At 37.6% G+C, this 23945-nt stretch overlaps 1 protein-coding gene across 12 annotated transcripts in view; it reads left to right on the top strand.

Moving 5' to 3' along the window:
• Positions 1-1814: 1814 nt before the first annotated feature.
• Positions 1815-23945, top strand: part of WNK1 (WNK lysine deficient protein kinase 1) — a 111897-nt gene continuing 89766 nt past the window's right edge. For all 12 annotated transcript variants that reach the window (XM_080914514.1, XM_080914519.1, XM_080914520.1 and 9 more), the window contains exon 1: positions 1815-3227. In XM_080914514.1, the coding sequence (XP_080770640.1) occupies positions 2469-3227 (759 nt within the window). In that variant the 5' untranslated portion in view covers positions 1815-2468. The remainder of the gene's footprint in view (positions 3228-23945) is intronic.

Genomic DNA, 23945 nt, shown 5'->3' on the forward strand with positions numbered 1-23945 from the left:
AACTTATATGGTAGCTTTCAGAAAAAAGGGGGAGGGGCTGGGAATTGTGCTAACTTTTTAAAAAACGTTTTTGATAAGTTAATATTAATTATATAGCAAGACTTCTCTATTTGGAGTTTATCTAGTTACACCGAGTCAACTAGTCATCCGTTTAGCTGCTTCCAAATCACTGCTCCTCTCCTAGGGTCTTGGACTAAGAAGACGCGCTCCAGACCTCATTCCAGTCCCGGGCTGAGGCTGCAGCGTATTCACGCTCGGGTGCGGTTGCGTTACGTTTAAGCGCTTCCCGCTCTCACCGGTTGGGTTAAGACTTGTAACTGCCATCTGGCTCATAAATTTGGTTTCCCTCCTCTGTCTGGTGCCCCCTGGTGCTCATCACAACTACAATCTTAGGTAGTAGCAAAGATGGTCCAGGAAGCACTAGGGATATTTTGAAGAGAAGAATTCCATTACGGTAAACTGTACAGATCTAGGTTTCCTGAGTTCCGCGACTTGGTATAAATTACATATGTATACATATGCTAAAGAAAGGGGGTGTTTTACTGAGCCACTGAGGCAGGGTATAACAAAACAAAAGGAAAAATAAAATTTACTCAAATATAGAGGAGAAAGTCAACTATGTCCTCTCAAGTTTGTAATCAAAGATCAAAGATGTAGACTATCTTCGAACTCGACCTCCTCCCATGCTTGTCGCCAGCCTTTCCCCGCCCCCCACACCTCCGGTTCCCGTTAAGTTTCTGGCAAAGCAAAGAGGTTCGCTCTGATCCTGGGTTTTATTTAGTAGGCAACCTATCTTTGCAGCCAAAGTACTTGTTTGGAAACTGGAGACGAGCATGTGGCTTTAGTTGTGAAGAGAAGGATAGAATATAGTTTGTCTTCCCTAACCCATCTAATTAACAATGATCTTATATGTCCTCTTCCCAAAGTTTCCCGGGAGTCTTCGAACTCAGACTTTGGTTATCCAGCTTTACCTTCTTCTCCACTCCTACACCCCTAGTCACTCAACTCTAAGGAGGCTCTCCATTAAAGACGAACAACAGATCAGTTTTCATTGCATGGCAGTTCTATGAGCTATCTAAGCAGAAGGTGACGGAAGACTCTCATTCTCTCCTTTCTTTTTTCTCTCCTTTTGCGATTGATTCCTAAATAATGATTTTGATAGGGAGCACTGAGTTTGGAATGGAATTGAGGGACCCACGATGACGCTCCCATCAGGCTTTCAGAAGGGGCAGTTTTCAAAAAAGAAACTACAATTCCCAGGAGGCACCAGGCTAGAGCAATCGCAGGGCATCACGGAAGTAGTAGGCATGTTTCTCTCCTGTCCATTTCACGGTTTTCACTCTGAAACTACAAATTCCATCCTACCGCGAGCTCTGAACGCCTGCGCGAGAGCCCCCGAGCGCGACGTGGGCGGGGCCGCCCCGGGCGGCGGGGGGCGGGGTCCAAGCGGGCTGTGTGGAGGCTTCAGACATCGGCGCCATTTAAAGCGGAGAGTTTCCCGGGCGGACGCGCTTCTTCTGCTCGGCCATTCCGTACTCTCTTCTTCGCTGACAGAAGGCGCCTAGTGTGGTGACTGCTCTTTTCTCTCCCTTTCCCCCTCCTCCCAGTTCTTTCGGTCTCCTCTCCTCCTGGCCAGAGAAGTAGCGGAGCCCGGGCCCCGCGGTGAGCGGCCCTCCCCTCCCCTCAGTTCCCTCCCTCCTCTGCCCCCGGCGCCGGCCAGAGAGGGGAAGAGGTTCGCCAGGCCCGGGGCGGGCGGGGAGGCCTCGGGGACGGGGGGGGCCGCTCCTCAGGCTTCGAGGCTTCGAGGCTTCGGCCCTCAGCATCTAGTGATGGGCGCCGTCTGAGACTGGTCCCCTCTCCGGGGCGCGTGCTGCCTGAGGCGGCTGCCGAGAGACCGGGAACCCGGGCCGCGGCCCTCCTTCCCCTGCGCGGCCCCTCCCACTCCTGTGCCCCGGGCTGCCACCGCCCGGCGTCGGGGCTCGTCCCTCGCGCGCAGTGCCTCCGCCCTCAGGGCCTATCCCGCCGTGCTCGGCGGGCGGCGGCGGCAGCCGCGGGAGCTTAGCCGTCTTCACTTTCGTCGCATCCGCTCGCTTGGGAGCCAGTTCCGCGCCCTGCTCCTCATGACTGCGGCGCTTCTGCTGCCACAGCCCTACCGGCCTCCGCTCGCTGCAGGATGGATGCGGACTGTGCGGCGCTAACCCCCGTGGCTCCGCTCCCTCCTCGCCTGCCGACGAGCCCGCCCCGTGAGCCGCAGCAGCTTCGGTGCCAGCAGCAGCAGCCGCCGCAGCCGGACTCAGTGTCCCGCGTCGCCCTCGGGGCGTCTTGTCAGTGCTGAGTGGGAGTCGTCCGGTGGCTCCGAGCCCGCCGTAGGAGCGCTGCCCAGCACTTCTTGGTGGCTTCTCCGGGCCACCCTTTACCCTTTCCATTCATAAATCCGAGCCCGCATTCTTCACTCCACCGGACCAACCATGTCTGACGGCGCCGCCGAGAAGCAGAGCGGCACTTCGGGCTTCCTTTCGCCTCCGGCGCCAGTCCCTAAGAATGGCTCAAGCTCCGATTCTTCAGTGGGCGAGAAACTGGGGGCCACGGTCACCGACTCGGGAATTGGCAGGACGGAGGAATACCGGCGCCGCCGGCACACTATGGATAAGGACAGTCGTGGGGCGGCCGCCACTACCACCCCCACGGAGCACCGATTCTTCCGCCGAAGCGTCATCTGCGACTCCAATGCCACCGCGTTGGAGCTGCCGGGCCTCCCTCTCTCTATCCCCCAACCTAGTGCATCCGCTGTGGTGCCTCAGAGTGCTCCACCGGAGCCTCACAGAGAGGAAACTTTGACCGCCACCGTTGCTTCCCAGGTGTCTCAGCAACCCTTGGCTGCTACCTCCCCTGGGGAACAAGCCGTTGTAGGCTCGGCCACCACGACTGTCCCCAGCAGTACCAGCAAAGACCGCCCGGTGTCTCAGCCCAGCCTCGTGGGGAGCAAAGAGGAGCCACCGCCGTCCAGAAGTGGAAGTGGCAGCGGTGGCGCCAGTGCCAAAGAGCCGCAGGAGGAAAGGAACCAGCAACAGGATGATATCGAAGAGCTGGAGACCAAGGCAGTGGGAATGTCCAACGATGGTCGTTTTCTCAAATTTGACATCGAAATCGGGAGAGGCTCCTTTAAGACGGTCTACAAAGGTCTGGACACCGAAACCACAGTGGAAGTCGCCTGGTGTGAATTGCAGGTAATGCCCCACCTCCTTTCTTCTTATTCTGTCGTTTGGATCCCAAAATTGACTCGGTTAAGCCAGTTTGTCGAGTTCATTCTTTACTTGTAAGTCTGTGACTCTGAGAGGGCGGGGAAGGCCACCTCCGAAGAGGTTGAAATTGGGAGATTGTGGAGCCTGTAGTCAGGTGTTTGGAAAAGATAGGAACTATTGGTGTCAGGAGGGATTGTTATCAAACGGGGTAAAAAGTCATTTTTACAAACTTGTGTGTTTAATGTCAGGCAGGACACAGAATTATTGGAAAAGGGTTTCCCCTCCTTGTGCTGGGGATTGAACAAGTGGGGCCTGGACAAGTGCTTTCCCACTGAGCTATATATATCCTCTGCCTTTGGGAAAATTTTGTGCTTTAAGTAAATATCAAACCTTTTCCCCTTTGTGCACTAAAGTTTCATGTAAGTCTCTGCAATAATGAACTGCCTTGTGCATTTCCATCTCTGAGATCGGATTGTTAGCCAAGACTCTAAGGAACAGCTTTCTTGATGGCAGCGTAGACATGTAGTAGATAATAAAACAAATGCTTTCTAGGTGTGACAGGGCATGCCTGAAAATTCCTACTATAGAGGCTGAGGCAGGAGAACCTCAAGTTCAAGGCTAGTCTGGGTTGCATAGTGAGTCACTGTCTTAAAACATCATAAGAACCACCCTGTCCCTGATCCCCCCAACTCTCTTCTCTTTCCATTCCAGGATAAGTGCTTTCAGAGTAGGATGGTACAGTATGCACCTACCATTATAGCACCTATCAGTGCTTTATGTGGCTAGCTGTGATCTGACACTCACTGTTCATTAGAGTGTCTGCCTTCATCCTATTCAGTCCATAGTGAATAGTAAAAGTCCATGAAAAATTGTATAAGTACTTTGAAAGTTGTGATACCATCATTGTTGTAATATTGTTATAAAAGATTATTGTGACAATGTCCTCAAGTATAACTCAGACTGTCCTGAACTTGTTGATCCCTCTGCCTCAACCTCCAGAGTACTAGGATTATAAGTTCATGCCACTATGCCAGGGATATAAAAGATTTTTAAATGAAACTTCCCAAAAGTCTGAAGGATTATAGTGCTTTCATTTTTCCTTTTTTTTTATGTCAGGGAAATTTTCAGGTTATAAATAAAGTGCAGGTATATTCTAGACTTAAATAGACTAGTTTGGACTACTATTTGCTTGACTTACAGCAACAAAGAAATATTATAAAGCATCTGTGTAAATATTGGTTTGTTAACTTTTGTTCAAATCCAGAAATGAGCATGTATTAGTGATGGAAGCAGAATTTCAGCTACATCAGAGATGAAAGTTGCTGTTACTGAGTTCTTGTCAAGAAAAGGGACCAAACTTGAAATAGGATTAGAAAATAACTAAAATAATCTCAGAATTTGAATTACCCAATAATAAACAAACAACTTGGTTCCAAATGATCCAAAGCCACATGAAATGTGAAAGAAATAATGTTTGGAATTTGCTTCTAAATGTCTAGTGTAGGTGAGAGGAATGTAGTTAGCAATTACTCTGCTTCAACAATTATCAGCACATGATTGTTCAGTGCAAGGTAGCAGATTAAGCTTTCCCTCTATTCCCCTATATGCTTGTAATTTTCTTTATTGCAAATGAGTGTTCGTTTTGTTTTTATTTTAAAAATGTGAAAGTTAACAGTATGTAGAAGTAAACTTGAAACTGGTAAGTTCTTCAGGAACATAGTTCCTTGAATTAACACTTAAAAAATGGAACTTCTAAGTACAATATGAAGTAAAACAACACCTTGTTAATTTTATAGTGGATTAGAGTTGGAAATGTGACAGGTCTTTTTAAAAATTACTTTTCGTAGGTTTATTTATTTTGTTTTTTGAGGTGCGGCTTTTTTTTTTTTTTTTTTCCAACTCTATAGAGTAAGGCTGTCCTGGAGGTCATTGTGTACTCCAAGCCGGCCTTGAATTCTTGCTTCTTCTGCCTTAGTCTCTGGAGTGTTGGTATTACAGGCTTGAGCCACACAAACTAACTTACCTTTTTTGTTTCTTTGGTAAACTTGTCAAAATATGCCTCTATTTCCTACACTGGTCAGTCATAATAATTTAGATGTAACTGATTTACAAGAAGACAATTCTTTTTTTTTTTTTAAACCGAGGATTTATTACTGATCCAGGAATTCAATTCTTCAATTACACTTCATTTATAAATGTGTGCTTCTACTTTTTATTTTTATTATTACTTTTGTTTTGCTTGTTCTGAGGATTGAACTGAGGACCTTTGCATTATGGCAAACTCTATAACAGAACTATATCCATAGCAGTCAGATATTCCATTTTTAAAAGGACTTCTCAGAATGTAGTATGCTTGTTTTCACAGACTGATAATTTACTGTCTTAGAACTAACAATTCACAATGATAACTTTAAAGCTCCTTGGATGTATTAAGTTTTTGGACTTAGTCCTCTCTCATTTTTGTTTTTTTGTTTCTTGAGATTGTTGGACTAGCCTCTGCCTTCTGAGTGCTGGTATTGAAGGCTTTCGACTTAGTTCTTTATATAGATGTGGGTGTGATCACACTAATGAAAAATCTTACATTGACTTATTTTTAATCAAAGTCACCATTTGGGAGCAGAATGAAATGAATCTTAGTTTATAGAATGAAGCCATGGTTTTTAGAACTTTTCATACCTTTAACCAGGCTGAAAAAAATTTTTTGACTTAAAAAAAGTTCTCTTCCATATTACAAATAAACAAATGGGACTCCTAGTATAAGATCACCTAATGACAGTTAGTCAGGCAGTATTTTTGGGTTTTGTTTTGTATTATTTTGGTTTTGATCAAAATATTTGGATCTAAATTAAAGGTCAAACCTAAGGATAAGAAAAGCTTTGGAAAGGGGAAAAAATACCCCTTTGGCATTGAATTGCACATTTCTTCCCTTTTACTAGGGACTGAACCAAATCTGGATGAATAGTAGAACCAAATCTGGATGAATAGTACTGTGTTCTATTAAGTTAAAAATCTGATCTGTCCAGGATAGACGTGAACTTCTGCTTTTATCTCCCTAACAGTGTGATTTTAGGTATGTACTACCATGCCTGGCTTTAAATTTTTGCATGTATTAAACTAGAAGGACCTTAGGAAATGGCTCATTAGGTAAGGACCCCTGCCACTAAGCCTGATGTCCAATAGTTTAATCTCTAGCATCCACAATGTAGAAGGAGAGAACCAACTTGTGAAAGTTGTTCTGACCCCTGCACTCTTGCTGTGGCACATGTGTACCTCCATAAATAGATAAATAGATGCAAAATTGAATGAAATCAGGCTCTTTCCCCCACCTACTAGTTTGTTAAATAAGGACCTGAAAAATCATAGGGCACTAAGTAATTTAGCTTTGGCTAAAAAAGAACAAACATTAAAATGATTATAATCCAGTAATTTGGAAGGTATTAAAGGTGATTACAAGTTAGGCCTGGTAGTAGAGGCCTATAATTTAGCTATTCAAGGAGGCTGAAACAGTAAGATCATATGTTCAAGGCCTGTCTAGGATACAGAGTAAGTTTTAGGTCAGCCTGGACAACTTAGTGAGACTGTAACTCAAAACTGTAACTCAGAAAGAGAAGAGAGCTGGGGATGTAGTTCAGTGGTAGAGTACTTTAGTTCATTGTTAGAATATTTGTTTAATATCCACAAATTTCTGGGTTCAATCCTCAGTATCACAAAAGGTAAAGGAAACAGCTGTGATTGCCATCATAAAACTTGCCAGCCAACTTCTGGCATAGATATGCTCTTCAGGGCCTATCCCATTTTAAGGAGTTTTTGGCAGTTGGTAACTTCTCTGAGAGGGAGAATCATTATCTTTTAATGATGATGTTCCCAACTGCTGATAGTTTTCTCATGCATAGTCCCAAACCCATGGAACAACAAAATGGATTTAGTAGGCTATTTTTAGAGTCAAAGCGTTGAGGGATATGTGTTGGGGGCCATATAAAGGGACTTGGAGGGGAGAAATGATGTTGGATATATTTGATAGTATATATGTTAACATTCTGAAGAATAAAGAATTTAAAATTTTTTTTAGAAAGGCCAGGCTGTCATAGTGCACACCTTTTAGTTCCAGCACTTGGGAGGCAGATGCAGGCTGATCTTTTGAATTTGAAGCCAGTTTGATCTACATAGTGAGTTGCCAGGAAATCCAGGACTACACAGAGAAACCAAAAACCAACCAAAACCAAAACAACAAACAAAAATCCAAACTGTATTTGTAGTCTAGGTAGATAGCTAATTAATAATTTCAAGTGAAGTGATGCTAATTTTGAGTAGAAGTGGCTGTCAGACTTCTAAAGTCCTCTAATAAATGTCTAATTTTTAATCACTTCATATGGGAATCTAGACTTTGTAGGATAAATGAGTGGGGTGTACAAATCAAACTTCCTAATGTTAGGTTATTTTTAGAGTCACAGTATGTGTAGCTATCTACCAAAACAAGCATCTGTTCTCAATAATAAATAGGTAATATTTTAATACCACAGTCTTAAGTAATAACTGAGAACTCCTAAAACAAGAATTCTTTTATCTACACAATGGAGTACTACTCAGCTATTAGAAACAATGACTTTACAAAATTACTACTAGGCAAATGGAACTAGAGAATATCATCCTGAGTGAGGTAACCCAGTCACAAAAGAATACACATGCTATGAAGTCACTGATAATTGGATACTAGCCCCAGAAAGCTCTGAATACCCAAGAAACAACTAACAGACCTTATGAAGCTCAAAAAGAAGGAAGGCTAAAATGTAAAAGCCTCAGTCCTTCTTAGAAAAAAAAAGAAAAAGAAAAAAAAGTCATATATTCATTATATATTATTATGTAACAAATTTTGTGAGCTGTAATAATATTTTATAAAATAATTAATAAAAAAGAATTCTTTATCAGGACCTATTAGGCAAAATCACTTTATTTTGGTCAGCTGTGCTGATGGAAAAATGTTCCTAGGGTATTCTGTAGAGTTTACTCTTCTGGAGGCTGGGATAGTTGGTTGGAGCATGCTTATTAGGAAACAGTATAATTTACTTTAAGAAATCAAACACAGACCTAGTAATTTACTTATTTCTGACATTTTTCTCATAGGTTGTCTCTAAATAGTGAGTTTCCTGGATGCTCTATATATTGATGAGATTTTTCAGCTCTACCTAAAAGGAGAAGTAAAAGTTATAATTTTGTTTACGCTCCAGTCTATTTAGTGTCTATATCTTAAACTCTCTTTTACCAAGCTATGAGCTTTGAGTTCCTAAGTACATGAGTTTTCTTTTTCTTTTTCTTTTTTTTTCCCCTTTTTGAGATAGGATTCTCTGTGTAGCACTTGCTGTCCTGGAAGTTGAACTGTAGATCAACCTGGCTTGAACTCAGAAATCTATCTGCCTCTGCCTCCCAAGTGCTGGGATGAAAGGTGTGTAACACTATGCCTGTATATAGGATATGTAGTATAGGATATTAATCTTTCAATTAGCAGTGCTGTAGAAATGAGATGTAGTCCTATGACTCAAACCATAATTTATTCCTTTGCCAGCTTTAAAATAACCTATTGAACTGAATCTTCCATTTGATTGTTTGGGTTTTTAATTTTGAGATTAGGGCTTACTTTGTACCCCCAGGCTGACCTAGAGCTCACTGTGTAGCCTAGGCTGGTCTCAAACTCGAAACAATTAGAAACACTATGATTTTGGCTAGGTAAGATTGGGTTTAAGATGTATGTTAACTTGATATGGTGGTGCAAACTTGTAATCCTACAGCAATCATTTAGTAGAGCCTGGATTTGAATTCCAGCAATGTAGTTTTTAGGAGGCTGAAATAGTAAAATCTAATACAAGTTTAGGATTAGCTTGGCTACAGAATTACAGATACACTGTTCTAAATAAAACAAACCATAAAATACATATTTAATGCTGTAGAAAATAACTGTTGTTGAGAATTGTATTTAGTTGACTTTTAAAAATTGTTCTTTCACAGTCTCAATTTAAATTTGTTGTTTTTTTTTTCCTTTACCTTTTATTCTAACCCAAACTAACATAATTATTTTTAGTCTAAGAACTTGGAGATTTTATTGTATAAAAGACAAGTGATAATATAATGTTACCTGGTGACTGATTTTATTTGTTCACATTAAAAATTGAAGTGCAAGATCCTAATCATGTGAAATTTACCCTAATTCATCCTTTGGTACTTGATATTCAACCACAACTGAGCTTCTGTATTCAGAATTTATCCTGTTGTTATTTGAGATTTCTGTTAGCTTAACATTTTTTTTCCTTTTAGATCAGTGGTTCTCAATATCATATTTACATCCTAATTAATAGCAGTAGCAAAATTACAGTTATGAAGTAGCAACGAAAATAATTTTATGGTTGGGGGGGGTCACCACAACAAGAGGAACTACATTAAAGGGTTGTAGTGTTAAGAAAGTTGAGAACCAATGTTTTTTATAAAACTGATGGCAAAACAAATGAGATAATTTCTGAAAATAACTTGAAATAATAATCACTACAATTTAGATTTTTGGTATGCCAAGGTTTTTTTGGTGTTTTGTTTTTTGTTTTTGCTTTTGTTTGGTTTTGTTTTTGAAACAAAGTTCTCTGTGATAACCCTGGTTGTCCTGAACAAACAGATCCACCAGTGTGTTGGGATTAAAGGTATATCTTGGGCTGGAGAGATGGCTCAGCGGTTGGGAGCATTGACTGATCATCCAGTAGGCCCTGAGTTCAAATCCCAGCAACCACATGGTGGCTCACAAACCATCTGTAATAAGATCTGGTGCCCTTTTCTGGTGTGTCTTAAGACAGCTACAGTGTACTTGTATATAATAAATAAATAAGTCTTAAAAAACAATGTATGATACCATATTCAGCCTTATTATTCTTTATATTAATATATTTTCAGTAACTTGAATTTTAATTGATACTTTTTTAAACATGAGAGTCGTCTGGTCTTTTAGAAATATATGCACTGAGTGGTGGTAGTACACACCTTTAGTTCCAGCAGAGGTGTATCTCTCTTGCGAATTCGAGTCTGATCTACAGAGATGAGTTCCAGGACAGTTTTGGTACACAGAGAGAAGCCATCTTGAAAAGTCAAAAGAAAAGGAAGGAAGGAAGAAAGAAAAAAGAGAAAGAGAGAGAGAGAGAGAGAGAGAGAGAGAGAGAGAGAGAGAGATGAGGCGGGGTTGGGGATTTAGCTCAGTGGTAGAGAGCACTTGCCTAGCAAGCTAGAGGCCCTGGATTCGGTCCTCCGCTCTGGAAAAAAAAGACAAAATAACAAAAGAAAGAGGTGAGGCTTAGTATGATTACAGTTTTGGTTTGAAGAGGCTAAATTTTCTAATGAATAAAATTAAAAACTAGGTTGCCAGCAGGGCAGTGGTGTCACACACCTTTAATTCCAGCTACAGAGACAGGTAGACAGACCTGAGTTTAAGGCTTGCCTGGTCAAAACTCTCCAAAAACAACAAAACAAAACAAAACTTCCAAAACAACAACAAAAATCCCCCTAGGTTGCCTGCATTTATTGTTCTACTATGTGATTCTTGTTGCCTTGGGTAAATTCTATGTTAATTGTTATATTTATACAGACAGTATAAAGAAATCCTACTTTAGCCAGGTGTGGTGGCTAATCCCTGTAATTCCCAGCACTTGTGAGGCTGAGGCTGGAAGATTGCAGTGGGTTAAGAGTCCAGCCTGTGCTACAGAGTGAGACTCTACCTCAAACAAGTAGCTCAAACTTTGTCCATAAATATTGGCTGTGATTATATAGTGTCATTTTATGTTGTCATTTGAGGTTATCTATGAACATTCCTCACAAAGATATGTATGTATATTATATATTATAATAATAAAAATAAGTAAGTTGAAGAAGCATTGAAGGTTTGTGAGATGCTCAGCAAGTAACACTGCTTGCCACCGAGTTTGTTAACCTGATTTCCAGGGACTTCATAGTGGAAGGAGAAAATGGAATCCTGAAAGTTGTCTCCTGACCTCTACAAATGTATAGGAGCATTTGTGCTTCAGTGCATTTATGGCCTTCAGAGGGCAGCTTTCAGGGCAGTTCTGTTCTTTCATTATGGGTTCCAGGGATGGAACTTTGGGTTGGCAGGTACTTTTACCACTGAGCCATCTGACCCACCCAAGACAGCAAGATTTTAAGTAAATTCTGTCATACAGAAAATTTTGAATTATTGTTTTTAGTATGTTGGTTTTTTTTTTTAAACAAAAGTCTAGACCTATACATATATCTGTAGTACTTTAGGCTTTATATTTAAGAGTGCTTGCAAAGTGAATTCTTTATAATTACTGGAGAAAGGTATTGAAAATTACTGACAGTTGCTTGCTTGCCTAACGTTACTGAGTAAATTATTTGTAACTTCACAGCTATACTACAGGGCAGATAGTGTAGTTTTTGGACTTTTATATATGAGGAAATGCATTCAGGTTTAACTACTTGTTTAAGTTTGCTGACATGCTCAGGGCTTGCTGGCTATAATCCCAACACTAGGGAGGCAGAGACAGGTGGATCTCTGAATTCCAGGTTAGCCAGGGCAACATAGTGAGATCTTTTATCTTAGTTTTTGTTCTTTCTACTAGAAAGTACTTTCTGGAAGAAATCAGCTTGAATTTATTGGAATTCTAAATCTTGTTCCATTTAGCAATTATTTATAATGTCACATGTTATACTTCTCCATTTAAATGGCCATTTCGGCAAATATATACATATAGATTCTAGAAGGTTGGTTTTATTAATTTTATGTGCTCATGAATTTTTTAGATATTATAGATTATTGGTTAGTGTAGAAAATATTACTTCTATCAGGCTTAAAGTGTTTAAAGAGAGAAATATTTCTGACAGTCATCGTGAGATTATTTTGTGGAAACAGGATGTTCTTTACTTCCAGTAACTTCATGTAACTAAAGTTTTTCCTTCAAAATAGAAAGATTGTCATTAATACTTGTTTTTAGAACAGTAGCTCCTTATGTAATTCAAGCTGACCTTGAACTCATAATTTTTCTGCTTTGCCTTTGATGCTAGAATTATGGGTGTGTAATGCCTGGCTTCAGTTTCCTCAGTATCTTTATTAATGCTTCTGATAGTCTCTGTACTAAGGTAGTGGAATAGCTAACTTTGTTATAACTGGTTTTAGTGTTCTATAGGAGAATAGGTTTGAGTAAATTTCATGACCTTTATCCTTTTGGGTTTGCATTACTTGAATCTTTCTTGCCTTCTTTCTAGGTTTGGCTGTATTTCCCATAGGCCATTAGAGAACATTCAGGTCAGATGCAGTACTTACTGCATTCTCCTATGAAATAGAAACAAAACTGATAAAGGCCTCTTCAGCTCTTACCTATCTGGCTAAGTCATTCCAGTCTGATTGAGCACTATCATGGGGTTACTGGGAGGTCTCACCATTGGAGTAGGATCTAATGTGAAATTTTATTAAACCCAAGTGTGCATACAAGGTTTTTAAGTGTTAAGAAAAGGATAAAAATTGGAGTTTACACATTTTCATTTAGATGCTATTTTGTATATGGTATGCATCTGTACATGTGTTCATGTATGATAGTATGCATGTGCCATAATGTGGGTATGGTGGTCAGAGAACAATAACCTGGGTGGTTTCTCTCCCTACCTTCCGCTGTTTTAGGCAGAATCTCTTTGGTTTGCCACTGTACTTCAGACTAGCTGGGCCGTGAGTTTTTGGGGATTTCTTTTGTTTGTACCTCCCATCTTGGTCTAGGAGTGATGGGACATTTGCCTTTTTATTTTGAATGGATTCCAAAATTAGGTTTTAAAGTTCGCATAGCCATCTCCTAGCCCATATTCTCATTTATACTTGTGACATAAGAAATCAGTGTCATTTTAGAGATAAAGAAATTGAATTTACCAAGACCACAACTAGCAAATAATAGGACTAGGAGTTGAGCCCAGACAGTTTTTTTTTTTTTAAACCTCTCTTTCCATTCTCTAAGTTGAGAATCCTCTTAACTTTATAATTGCCTTGTTAGTATACATTAAAACTAATAGTTAAATTTGTTTATGGACTAAAGATTGAAGTGATTTTTCTGTATTCAATATGGTGCTTGCTATATTTTAAATATACAAAGCTGAAATTAGGTTTCAGTGTGCTCTTAGTTTGTATGGGATTTGTAACCGAACTGTAGTTTGGGGAGATAAGTCACATTGAATGAATGTTTTTTCCAAGGAATTGGAAGTGGCTAGTTTAAAAAAAAAAAAGAGGATCTGTGCATAGGAATGTGAAATTAAACTCTGAGTCATAATTGTTTGATTAGTGTTTACAAAGACCTGGTCATATAGGGTAAGTATTCAGGAACTTCAAAGATAAAAGATTGGACTAAATGACCTCCTGGACCCTTAATTACTGCAGTTCTGTGGTTTATTGAGAATTATGTGCCTGTGTTATTCTCATTCCAGAATGAAATGTAGTATTCTAGTTTTACTTTTGTAGCTCAAGGGTAGAGGTTCAGTTCCTGGTTTATGTTGGTATTTGGGTTTCTTTTATTTATTTTTTTTGAAGTTAGATTTTTATCAGTTAAGTTCTTGTATTACTTTAGAATAATCATGAATCAAGAATCTTGAGATATATTCATATGGTTTTATGCCAAAATGCCTTTAAAAATCTGTACATGTATATCTTTTTTAAAAATAAAGTTGCAAGAAAAAGAATTTTGAGAGAGAGCTAAATATGGCTAAGAGTGATTCAGGTGATATGACTCATACGTTTGGTGTGTGTGTGTGTTGTTGGAAATTGATCACAGGGCAAGTGTTCTATCACTGACTTGCTGCCCAGGAATCAATTTCTTTTTTTTGGAGAAGTTTTGTGTGTGTGTGTGTGTGTGTGTGTGTGTGTGTGTGTGTGTGTGTGTGTGTGTGTGTGTTTTGTTTAATTTTGAGATAATGATGTTCCATTAGCAGAGGTTAGCCTTGAATGGCTCTTCCCTCTTCCTTCACCTCCCAAATGCTAGGATTATAGTTTTGTGCCACAACTTCAGCTTAATTATATTTCAGAAAAATGTGTGAGTGAATCTTTTGTAGCCTTTAATTTGATATATATGAGAATTTTCTGTTCTCATTTAGAATTCTTAGGTATGTTATTGTGAGTTTTATATAAACAGCATTTGAACTTTAGATGAAAAGTAGTGAACTTAAAAAAATGTCTTAAAAGGAGGGTCAAATTGTCAATTTGAGGGGCGGTTGGAGTAGAGAGTTGGGGAACAAGCAGCAAATAGGAGCAAAGCCATATACGTATAAAAATGCCATAATGCAGCCCATTGTATGCTCACTAAAAACATAAAATTAAGTAAAATGCTATTTACAACAACAACAAAAAAAGTCCTAAGTCAGCAAATGGCTCAGTGACACTTAACTGCACAGCCTGGCAACCTGAGTTCTATCACTGATAAAGGTGGTCACATAGTTATCTTCTGGCCCCATCATGAAAATCATGGTACATGTGTTCAAATACACATAATGTGTGCACACACAATACTAATAATAAGGTTTAAAGTCTCTTTGACTGCATATGGCAAGTTTGAAAAATATGATATTTTTTCTTCTTTTAAAGGCCTTAGATATCTTTTTCTCTTGCTTTAATTTTTTTTTGCAAATTATCCATATTTTACTAGTTTGACTCATCATTATAAGAGCCAGTATTCATTCTCATTGCTGAATATTTTCTTATGTTTGTGATTTTGTTGATAGTCATTGATAGAACTGCTTAAAAGTGAACAGATATTGTCTACAGAACTATTTGAAAATGCTCTGGAGGGTGATTTCTTTGCATGCAATACCATAGTTTATTATGAGTAGTGGAAAAGAGGCTAGTAGTACATCTTTGGTTGTATAGTAGTTACGAGTTGCCCTATGCTTGCAGTATTTGTTTTTGTTTTTTATATAGAAAATCTTTTTCTAACTCAATTTTGTGTATTGATTTGCCTTTTATAGGCAGAATTTTACTGTGTAACCACTGTTCTTGAACTCTTTGTGAGGGCCAGGCTAGCCTCAGCCTCATGAGCCTCCAGGTGGCAGGAATTATAGGTGTGTGCCACCATGATCTGCTAGTAAATCCAATTTTAACTTTTAATTTTTGTGTGATTTTTATTGATTCAGTTATTAGCAAAAGATTTATTAGGTGGCCGGAATAAGGTCTTTTACATGTCCTAAGATGTTACTTTTTTCAGTGAAAACTTAATTTATTTTAATAGTAATATATAATCCAGATAACAAATGCAGAACGATTCAATTCCATTTTGTAATACTTTGCTTCTAAATTTAGGTAATATAAGAAAGGAGATTTTCAATTATATTATAATCATGGCTATGCATTCCTAAACAAGTGTGTTGCATTCCTAAATGTAGTGTGCTGCATGCACTACTGAGCATAATGTGAAAAGAAAAGTGCCATAAAAAAGCTAAGTACCAAGTAACTAGCTAGAAAAAGCTTTTAATGGGGTGGCTGGCATGGTCATTAATCTGGTACACTAGTACTTGGGAAAGTGGTCACATGTACTAGGGTGCAATTTGTTTTTAGCTTTTAGAACCCAAAATAAGAGACTCAGAATTCAGACTTAAATGCTAATATGGTTTTCTACAGCCTATTTTAACTTATTTTGGGAGACATGGTTCATATGTAAGCTATAGAAGAAGGATGCAGACAACTTTAGGCCTTTGTCTTAAATATACTTCTAATTCTTTGAGTTAGTCTTAGCTCTGTGACTCTTTTCCAGATATTTAATTATATATATATATAAGTATATATATATATATATATATATATATATATATATATATATATATATAAAAAATATAGTATGGTTTGCTATAGTTGAGATTTTAAACTTTTATGACTGAAAAGTATTTGAAGTATTCTAAGTAACACTTTGACAATAAGTACATGTACAAAAAGTCTAAAGTTTCATTAATAAATGAGGGGCACTAATTAGAGATTACTCTAAAAGACATTTAGGGTATAAATTGGTTGGTTTTGTTTGTTTTGTTTTGTACTTAATGCCCAGTGCCTTACATATGCTAGGCAAATACTTTACTATTGAGGTATATCAGTTTCTTTTTTTAATTGAAGAACTTTATTTTAAAAAAACAAAGATAAATGTACAGGTTTTAAGCATTTTTGCATAAAAGTATATGAATACATTTTTGTCAGTACTTGGTTTTTTTTTTTTAAAGGTTTGATAGTGTGCATTAAGATCTTACTAGTTACAATGAGCATAAAGTACATGTAACACAAGATGTAACCTGGAATTAGTCAAAGTTTTCTTGGTGTGTAAAGATTAAGCATAATGGTTTTTCATTTTCTTTTTCTTTTTTTTTTCTTGAACTTCATATAGTCTGTGAGTTGTTTCTGGGGTGTAAAGAGCTTTCTAGGGTTAGTATCCAATTATCAGTGACTGCATATTATGTCTGTTCTTTTGTGACTGGGTTATCTCAGGATGATATTCTCTAGATGCATCCATTTTCTTAAGAATTTCATAAAGTCATTGTTTCTGATAGCTGAGTAGTACTCCATTGTGTAAATATATCACAGTTTTTGTATCCATTCATCTACTGAAGGACATCTGGGTTCTTTCCAGCTTCTGGCTATTATAAATTGGGCTGCTATGAACATTGTGGTGCATGTGTCTTTGTTGTATGTTGGAGCTTCTCTGGGGCATATGCCCAGAAGTGGAATAACTGGGTCTTCAGGTAGTACTATGTCCAATTTTCTGAGGAATCGCCAGATTGATTTCCAGAGTGGTTTACCAGTTTACAACCCCACCCTTTTTTTTTTTTTTTTTTTTTTTTTTTTGGAGACAGGGTCTCATTAGTTTCCAGCTAGTCCTGAATTTGTAATTCTTATGCCTTAGCCTCTGGAATAACCATTATATTTTTGGTTCTTTTGCCTTATCCTGAAGCTAAATCTTTTCTTAATAAGAAAAATTAAAAAATTAATTAAACATTGTTGATAAGTATTTGCTACAAAATGGAAATTATTGGCTATATAAATTTTAGTTTCTGCCATATGTAATTATAACACAAACCATTGATTTCATTTTTTGGAAGGAACAGATGTTCATGGTTTTACGTAATAGCTGAAGTCCATGTAAAGTTTGTTTTTCTTGTTTTTTCTTTAAGACAGGGTCTCATGCAGGTCTGGAGCAGAGAATAGTCTTGAATTCCACGCCTATCCCCCCACTTCTGCATGCACTGGTTTATATAGTACTGGAGCTCCAAATTAGGGGATGGATGCTATGCAAGGTTTTGCTAACATTGACATATCTTAGATAGTTAGATTATCCATTTTTATTTTAAAGATTTTAGTTCTAATTAAGTGTGTATGGGTAGATGGGGGGAGAGGGTTGTGCATACGTATGCAGAATTAATAGACAAGAAAAGGGCAGCTAAAAGGAAGCTTTTCTGACAACAGCTGAACAAAGACACTGATTTATGTATAGCAGATACAATATGTATGTTAATGGGAGTCATTTTATTGCTATGCTCCTTTAGCAGAACAGTAGTATTTGGTTTTTCCCTAGGTACCTATCTAGTCTTAAGTTCTTGACTACCTGAGCCGTGTCAGGGTTGGGTTCTGTCTCCTGGATTGGGCCTTAAATCCAATCAGATACTAATTGGTTGGTTACTTAACAAACTTTGTGTCATCATTGCACCAGAGTATCATGCAGGCAGGTCAGCATTGTAGATTGAACAGCTTGTAGCTGGGTTGGTGTTTACCTTTCTCCTCTGGTAGTGAACAGAGTACCTTGTAGCATCATGAACACTAGGTAAAAAGCTCTAGGTAGGCACCAGCTTGACTTTTCTCTGCTCTGTGAGTTGTGTAGGTGTTTTCAACAATAGTGTTATTATCAATTGGTGGAGATCAACCAATAGCCTTGACAATAGCTTGGGTTGTTAAAGAAGAGGGATTTCTGTTGGGTCCCTTTGGCTAACAACTCAATGATGTTTCATTTAGTGACATGGGATGTAAGTCTAGTAAAGGCTTTGTCTCCCTTCATTATTTGCTGATTTCCATTTAAATTTATCTCATGTGTATATATTTTAAGAAGCTTCTACTGTATTGGGTTTTCATATTCTTTCCTTTACTCCTTTCCTTCTCTTTGATTTCTTCCATTATCTCTTTTCCCCTGACCATTGTCTATCTGTTCTATTTCCCCTTCCTAAGGAGATCCCTCCCTTCCCCAAGTCTCTTACTTTATATCTAACCTCTGTAGCTATATGGATTGCTATGGAAGACTTAGTAACTAACATTCATATATAAGTGAATATATACATCATATTTTCCTTTTTGGGTCTTGGTTACCTCACGTTTTTCCTTCCCCCCTAGCTCCAACCATTTTCTTGCCAATTTTACTTATTGTTTAAATTTATTGTAAAAATTTCATTGTTTAAATGTACTACATTTTTATCCATTCTTTTATTGACAGATACGTAGGTTTTCATTTTCTGGCTATTATGAATAGAGAAGCACTGAATATGGTTGAAAAGGTATCTTTTTTGTAGGGTGTAGAGTTCTTTAGGTATATGCTCAACAGTGGTATCTTGAAGTAAATATTCCCAGCTTCTTGAGAAACTGCCACATTGATTTCCATAGTAGCCCTATAAGTTTGCAGTTCCACCAGCAATGGATGAGTGTTTCCCTTAACCTACATCCTTATCAACTTGAGATGTCATTTGTTTTATTGATCTTGGCTCTTTTGATTGGACTGATGAGATCTCAAGTGCTGATGTGTATTTCCTTGATGACTAGGAGTTGAACATTTCTTAGTACTCCCAAGTTTCTAAGCCACCTCTCCAGCCCAACAAAGTTTCTTCATGCTCTGCCCTCTTTTGCCCAGAGAAAATCAAAATTGTATTGTGCTTCTGTTTCTTCATACATTCTTGCACATGTCGACTCATACTGTATTTTGAAAAACCATGTGAACTTTCTGTGGCTCACTTTGCTTTCTGAAGCTTATTGAATTCTTATCAGGTATAATGAACATTAAAAGACAATTAGGAAGTACAGAGTAGATGTCTGGTAAGTGCTTGTCATACAATCATGAAGACCTGAGTTTGGATCTCCTGCACTCATGTAAAAGCCTGATGCAGCATTGTGTCTGTTATTAGTGCTTGGGTGGTGGAAACAAAATCCTGAGGGCTTGCTGACCAGACATATTAGCTGAATCTGTGAATTCCAGGTTTCATAAGAGATTTTCTTAGAAAATGAGTTGAGAGTGATAGAAGAAAATGCCTATTGTATTTCTACATGTATGTTCACACAGACCCTCATAAACCACATCCATGTATGTACACATACAAAAAAAGAGACAGTTTGGAATTGGATATCCTTGATAATGTTTTTCCTCATTTCTTATCTTAAATGGACTATATACCTAGGAAATAAAATATGTAGTAATAGAGCACAGAAACACAGTTCTCTAAATGTAGACAATAAACTTCATAGGGTCTCGAAATAACTCTTACCAGGTAATTGAAGAATTGATTGATAAGGTTAATCTAAGTTCCCTTGTGGTTTTAGAGTAATCAAGGTACCAAAATTTTAGCTATCTTTAGTATTTCATACTGAAGGTGGATGAGATACAAAGTATAAAATTATAAGAGGAGACTTGTTGGTTCTTATTGTCTCAGCTCTTGACTTTGTTTCTTCAACTAACTAAAAATAGAAAAAATATTGATTAGAGTACTATACAATGTTTTAATGTATACATACATTATGAATGTTTTAAAGGGGCTAAGCATATTTATCTTTTCAAACATAATTTTAAGATACTTTCTTACAGCTTTTTGAGATGAATATACAATATTGTTATCTCTAGTCACCCAATGTGAATTAGATAGCATCTCAGAACTTCTTACACTCAGCCAACTGGTACTTAGTGTCATTGAAAATACTTTTTCCAGTTTTTGATTATTTTATATCATGAAATGGCTGCAAAGTGGTACCTTATTGTGATTTTGCTATGTATTTGTCTCATAGTTAATAACATCAAATATCTTCTAATGATCATTGTAGATCTCTTCAGTTCCTTTGCCCATATTTTAATTTGGATTATTTGTGGTTTTATTATAGTTATAAAAGTTTTCAATATAGATCATAAAAATCTTTTTTTCAGAGATATAGTCAACTTTTTTTTTCCTTTTTGAGTTGTGTTTTCAATTTCTTGGTAGTGTGGTACTCTGCCTTGACCATCCCCTGTACATCCCCACCCCTAAATATAAAACAGGTAACCTAAGGGTCTAAAGTTTTTTTTTTTTTCTCACATTGAATTGTTTTGGTATCTTTTATCTTTTTTAAAAAATTTTATTTATTTATTTATTTTTTTTTAAAGTTGACACTTTAGGGCTAGAGAGATGGTTCAGAGATTGATTTATGAGTACACTGTAGCTGTCTTAAGATATACCAAAAGAGGGCATCAGATCCCATTACAGATGGTTGTGAGCCACCATGTGGTTGCTGGGATTTGAACTCAGGACCTCTGGAAGAGCAGTCAGTGCTCTTAACCACTGAGCCATCTCTCCAGCACAGTATCTTTTATCTTTAAAAAGACTTTAGGTATATGGATGTATGGAGACTTGGTCTTGTATATCCTGAGTACCCCGAAATTTGCAGTGCAGACATGACAAACCTCAAAACATCTGCCAAAAACATCTTGTTGACTCCATTTCTCAGCCACCCTGTTTTGATTCTTTCTCTTGTACCAGTCTATCAAATTCCTGAGTGCCTGATTTACAAGAACAAATTTCTGAAAATCATTTTGGACTTTGTACCTCCTTTTATTAGTTACCTTCTTTCCTTTTCTTATTTTTGGGACAGGGTCTCATGTGGACCAAACTGGTTTTGAACTCACTTTTGTATCTTGAATTCTTGATACCCCTGACTCCTTCTCTCTTTTCTCCCCTCCCTCACTCCCCCCCCCCTTTCCCATTCCCTCACACTATTTTCTCATGTGTATGTGTGAGCTTATGGATATCACAGTGCTTGTATAGAGAGGAGAGGGAAACTTGGGAGAGTTACTTTTCTCTTTTCACTATGTGTTCCTAGGATTGAACTCAGGTTGTCATGTCAGCCTTGTTGGCAAGCTTCTTTACTGCCTTAGCCATCTCAATGGCCCTTGAGTCAACCTTCTAAGTGCTGGTGTTACAGATGTATATCACTATTCCTGGCTTTGATTTCCCTTTTATATTCATTTTTCTCTCAATCACATTGTATTTGTATTTGCACATGCATACATGTGTACATATGGAGGCCGGATCTTGAAAGGACCCAAGTTCAATTCCCAGCACTGTAGGGAGAAAGAGCTTCACTGTATAATAACAAATTCAAGAGACTAATGAATGCGAAGCAGTTTTTAATATACCATTCTACAGAAAGGGATTCCAGGATAGAGAAAAAGCAAAAATGCCTGGTGTGCTAACGTCACACAAGACTTTCTAATTTCTTTGGTTTAAATTACCTCATTTTCCCCCCCTCACTTTTAATGTCTTTCATACCATATCCAATTTCCTTGGGATTTTTGCAGGCTTTCTGCCTTCCCAAATCTGAACTACATATTAGTTTGCTGTACAAGTAGTCTTTTGCTGCTGTTGTCCCTCTTTTGCAGATTCCTGAACCTTTCTTTAATATTATAAAAATATTTTATTAAATATATTTAATATTTAAAGATATTTATTAAATGTAATTCTTAACTAACATATCTGTTGTCTTGCTAATAAAAGAATTACAGAATCCTACAGAAAATTTGCTTTTAAAAGTACTTTCATGTATAAATACTCAAAAGTTTATCATAATACAGAGAAATGACTTAGGCCCTAGATTATTATAAATCTGTGGTCCAAATTTTGAGATTTAAGTGGAGGGTGCTTAGTGAATAGAACCCATAAATTAATATACATCCATTTTGAGAAAGTGGTATCTTTTAAAATAGTTTTCTCTTCCAAGTAAAGGAAGTATGAATAAAGATATGCCATAGTAAGAAGGGTCTGACAGAAGAACAAAACCAGACTATATTTATGATTTTTAATGGAGAATTTAAAAAAAATTATAGACTCTGGTACAATTTCAAAATAATTTCTAAGACGATTCCATGAGATATAAAGGACATTGTACCTTATTCCTGTGATTATCATATATTTTACCTTTTGAGAAAAATTCAACTATTGTAAACTTTTTTCCTATGGAATACACAGACCCAGTTTTATTTTAGGGATAGTACATTGGAAGTTTATACGGAAATCCACTCTAGCATTTTAATATAGGTTTGGCCACAAAAAAAAATTCAGGAGTTATTTTTCTATTGTATCTTTGTATGCAATTTTTTAAAGTTGCAAGAATCATCTTGCCTCTTAGTGTGGTTATTTACCCAATCTCTAGGCCTCTTCTGATACTATCAAGAAGAATAAAACAGGGGCCTAGGAGCTGTAGACATGTCTCTTTGTAGTTAAGAATACTTGGTGCTCTTTTGAAGAACCTTTGGATTTCTAGCACCCACACGGCAGCTCAAATATCTGTAATTCTATGAGATCTAACAACCTTTTTCTCGCCTCCATGAGCACTATCTACATGTGTATGCACATACACTCAGGCACAAACACATGTAAAATAGAATGAATAAAATACCTATGCAGATATTTCTGTCATTTAAAATTGCTATTATACAATCTACTCCATCAGAAAATATTCCAGACTCAATTATGATTTATTTTAAATTGCTGATGTATTTGCTAAAATTTTCTGTAAGTAGTAATTGGAATTTATACTTTAGTAGTTTCACACTGCCATTCTATTACTTGTCTGATATTAATTTTTATCATATTACCTAACGTAAGTACCTAACTTAGTGGTACATATTTTTTAAGGATGGAATGGATGCTCAGGTTTTTGGTAAGTCAGTGTGGCACAGTGATAAGGAGGGAGGACTCTAATATTGACCCAAATTTTTTAATCAAAGGATTCCAGACATGTCAGTCATATTTTGATATGTAGAATTATCATGTCGGGTCCTAATTTAGAAAACTTAAGATATTGCCAAATATAGAATACCATAGAAATTAAAAGGACTTGAAGACTAAATATATTTTGAGATACGGGCTATGGGTTTGTAAACATTCAGTTTTAATTAATAAAAGACATTTTCACTGCTTCAATTGTGAATTGGCCTGGAACTTTTCTTCTGGGGCTAATAAGAGGTCCTCAAAAGAATGAGAGATATCTAGCTAGAGAATATGAAAACATTGAATTTTAAAAAATGTTGTCAGTTGAATTTATTTACTTTGTAGTGGGAAGAGGGAGACCTGTGTGCTGGGGGACTCATGTCCCATGAAATACATGTGGAGGCCAGAGGACAGCTTGTGGGTAGTCAGTTCTCTTTCCACTGTGTGAGTCTGAAGAATCAGGTTACCAGGTTTGGATGGCAAACACTTTTATCCACTGAGCTATCTTGCTGCTCCCACCTTTTAAAATTACTGTTTATAATGAAATATTCTTCCTTTTGAAAAATTATTTATTTTTGAGATTATAATATACATTATATATCTTCTCATATACCTCCTTACTCTTTCAAATTCATAGCCTTTTTTCTCATTTAAATGCATTTATGTATGTATATGTGCGTGTGCGCACACTCGCACACACATGGGTGGGGG

The sequence above is a fragment of the Micromys minutus genome (genome assembly GCF_963924665.1).
Source record: "Micromys minutus genome assembly, chromosome: 3".
Taxonomy (NCBI): Eukaryota; Metazoa; Chordata; class Mammalia; order Rodentia; family Muridae; genus Micromys; species Micromys minutus.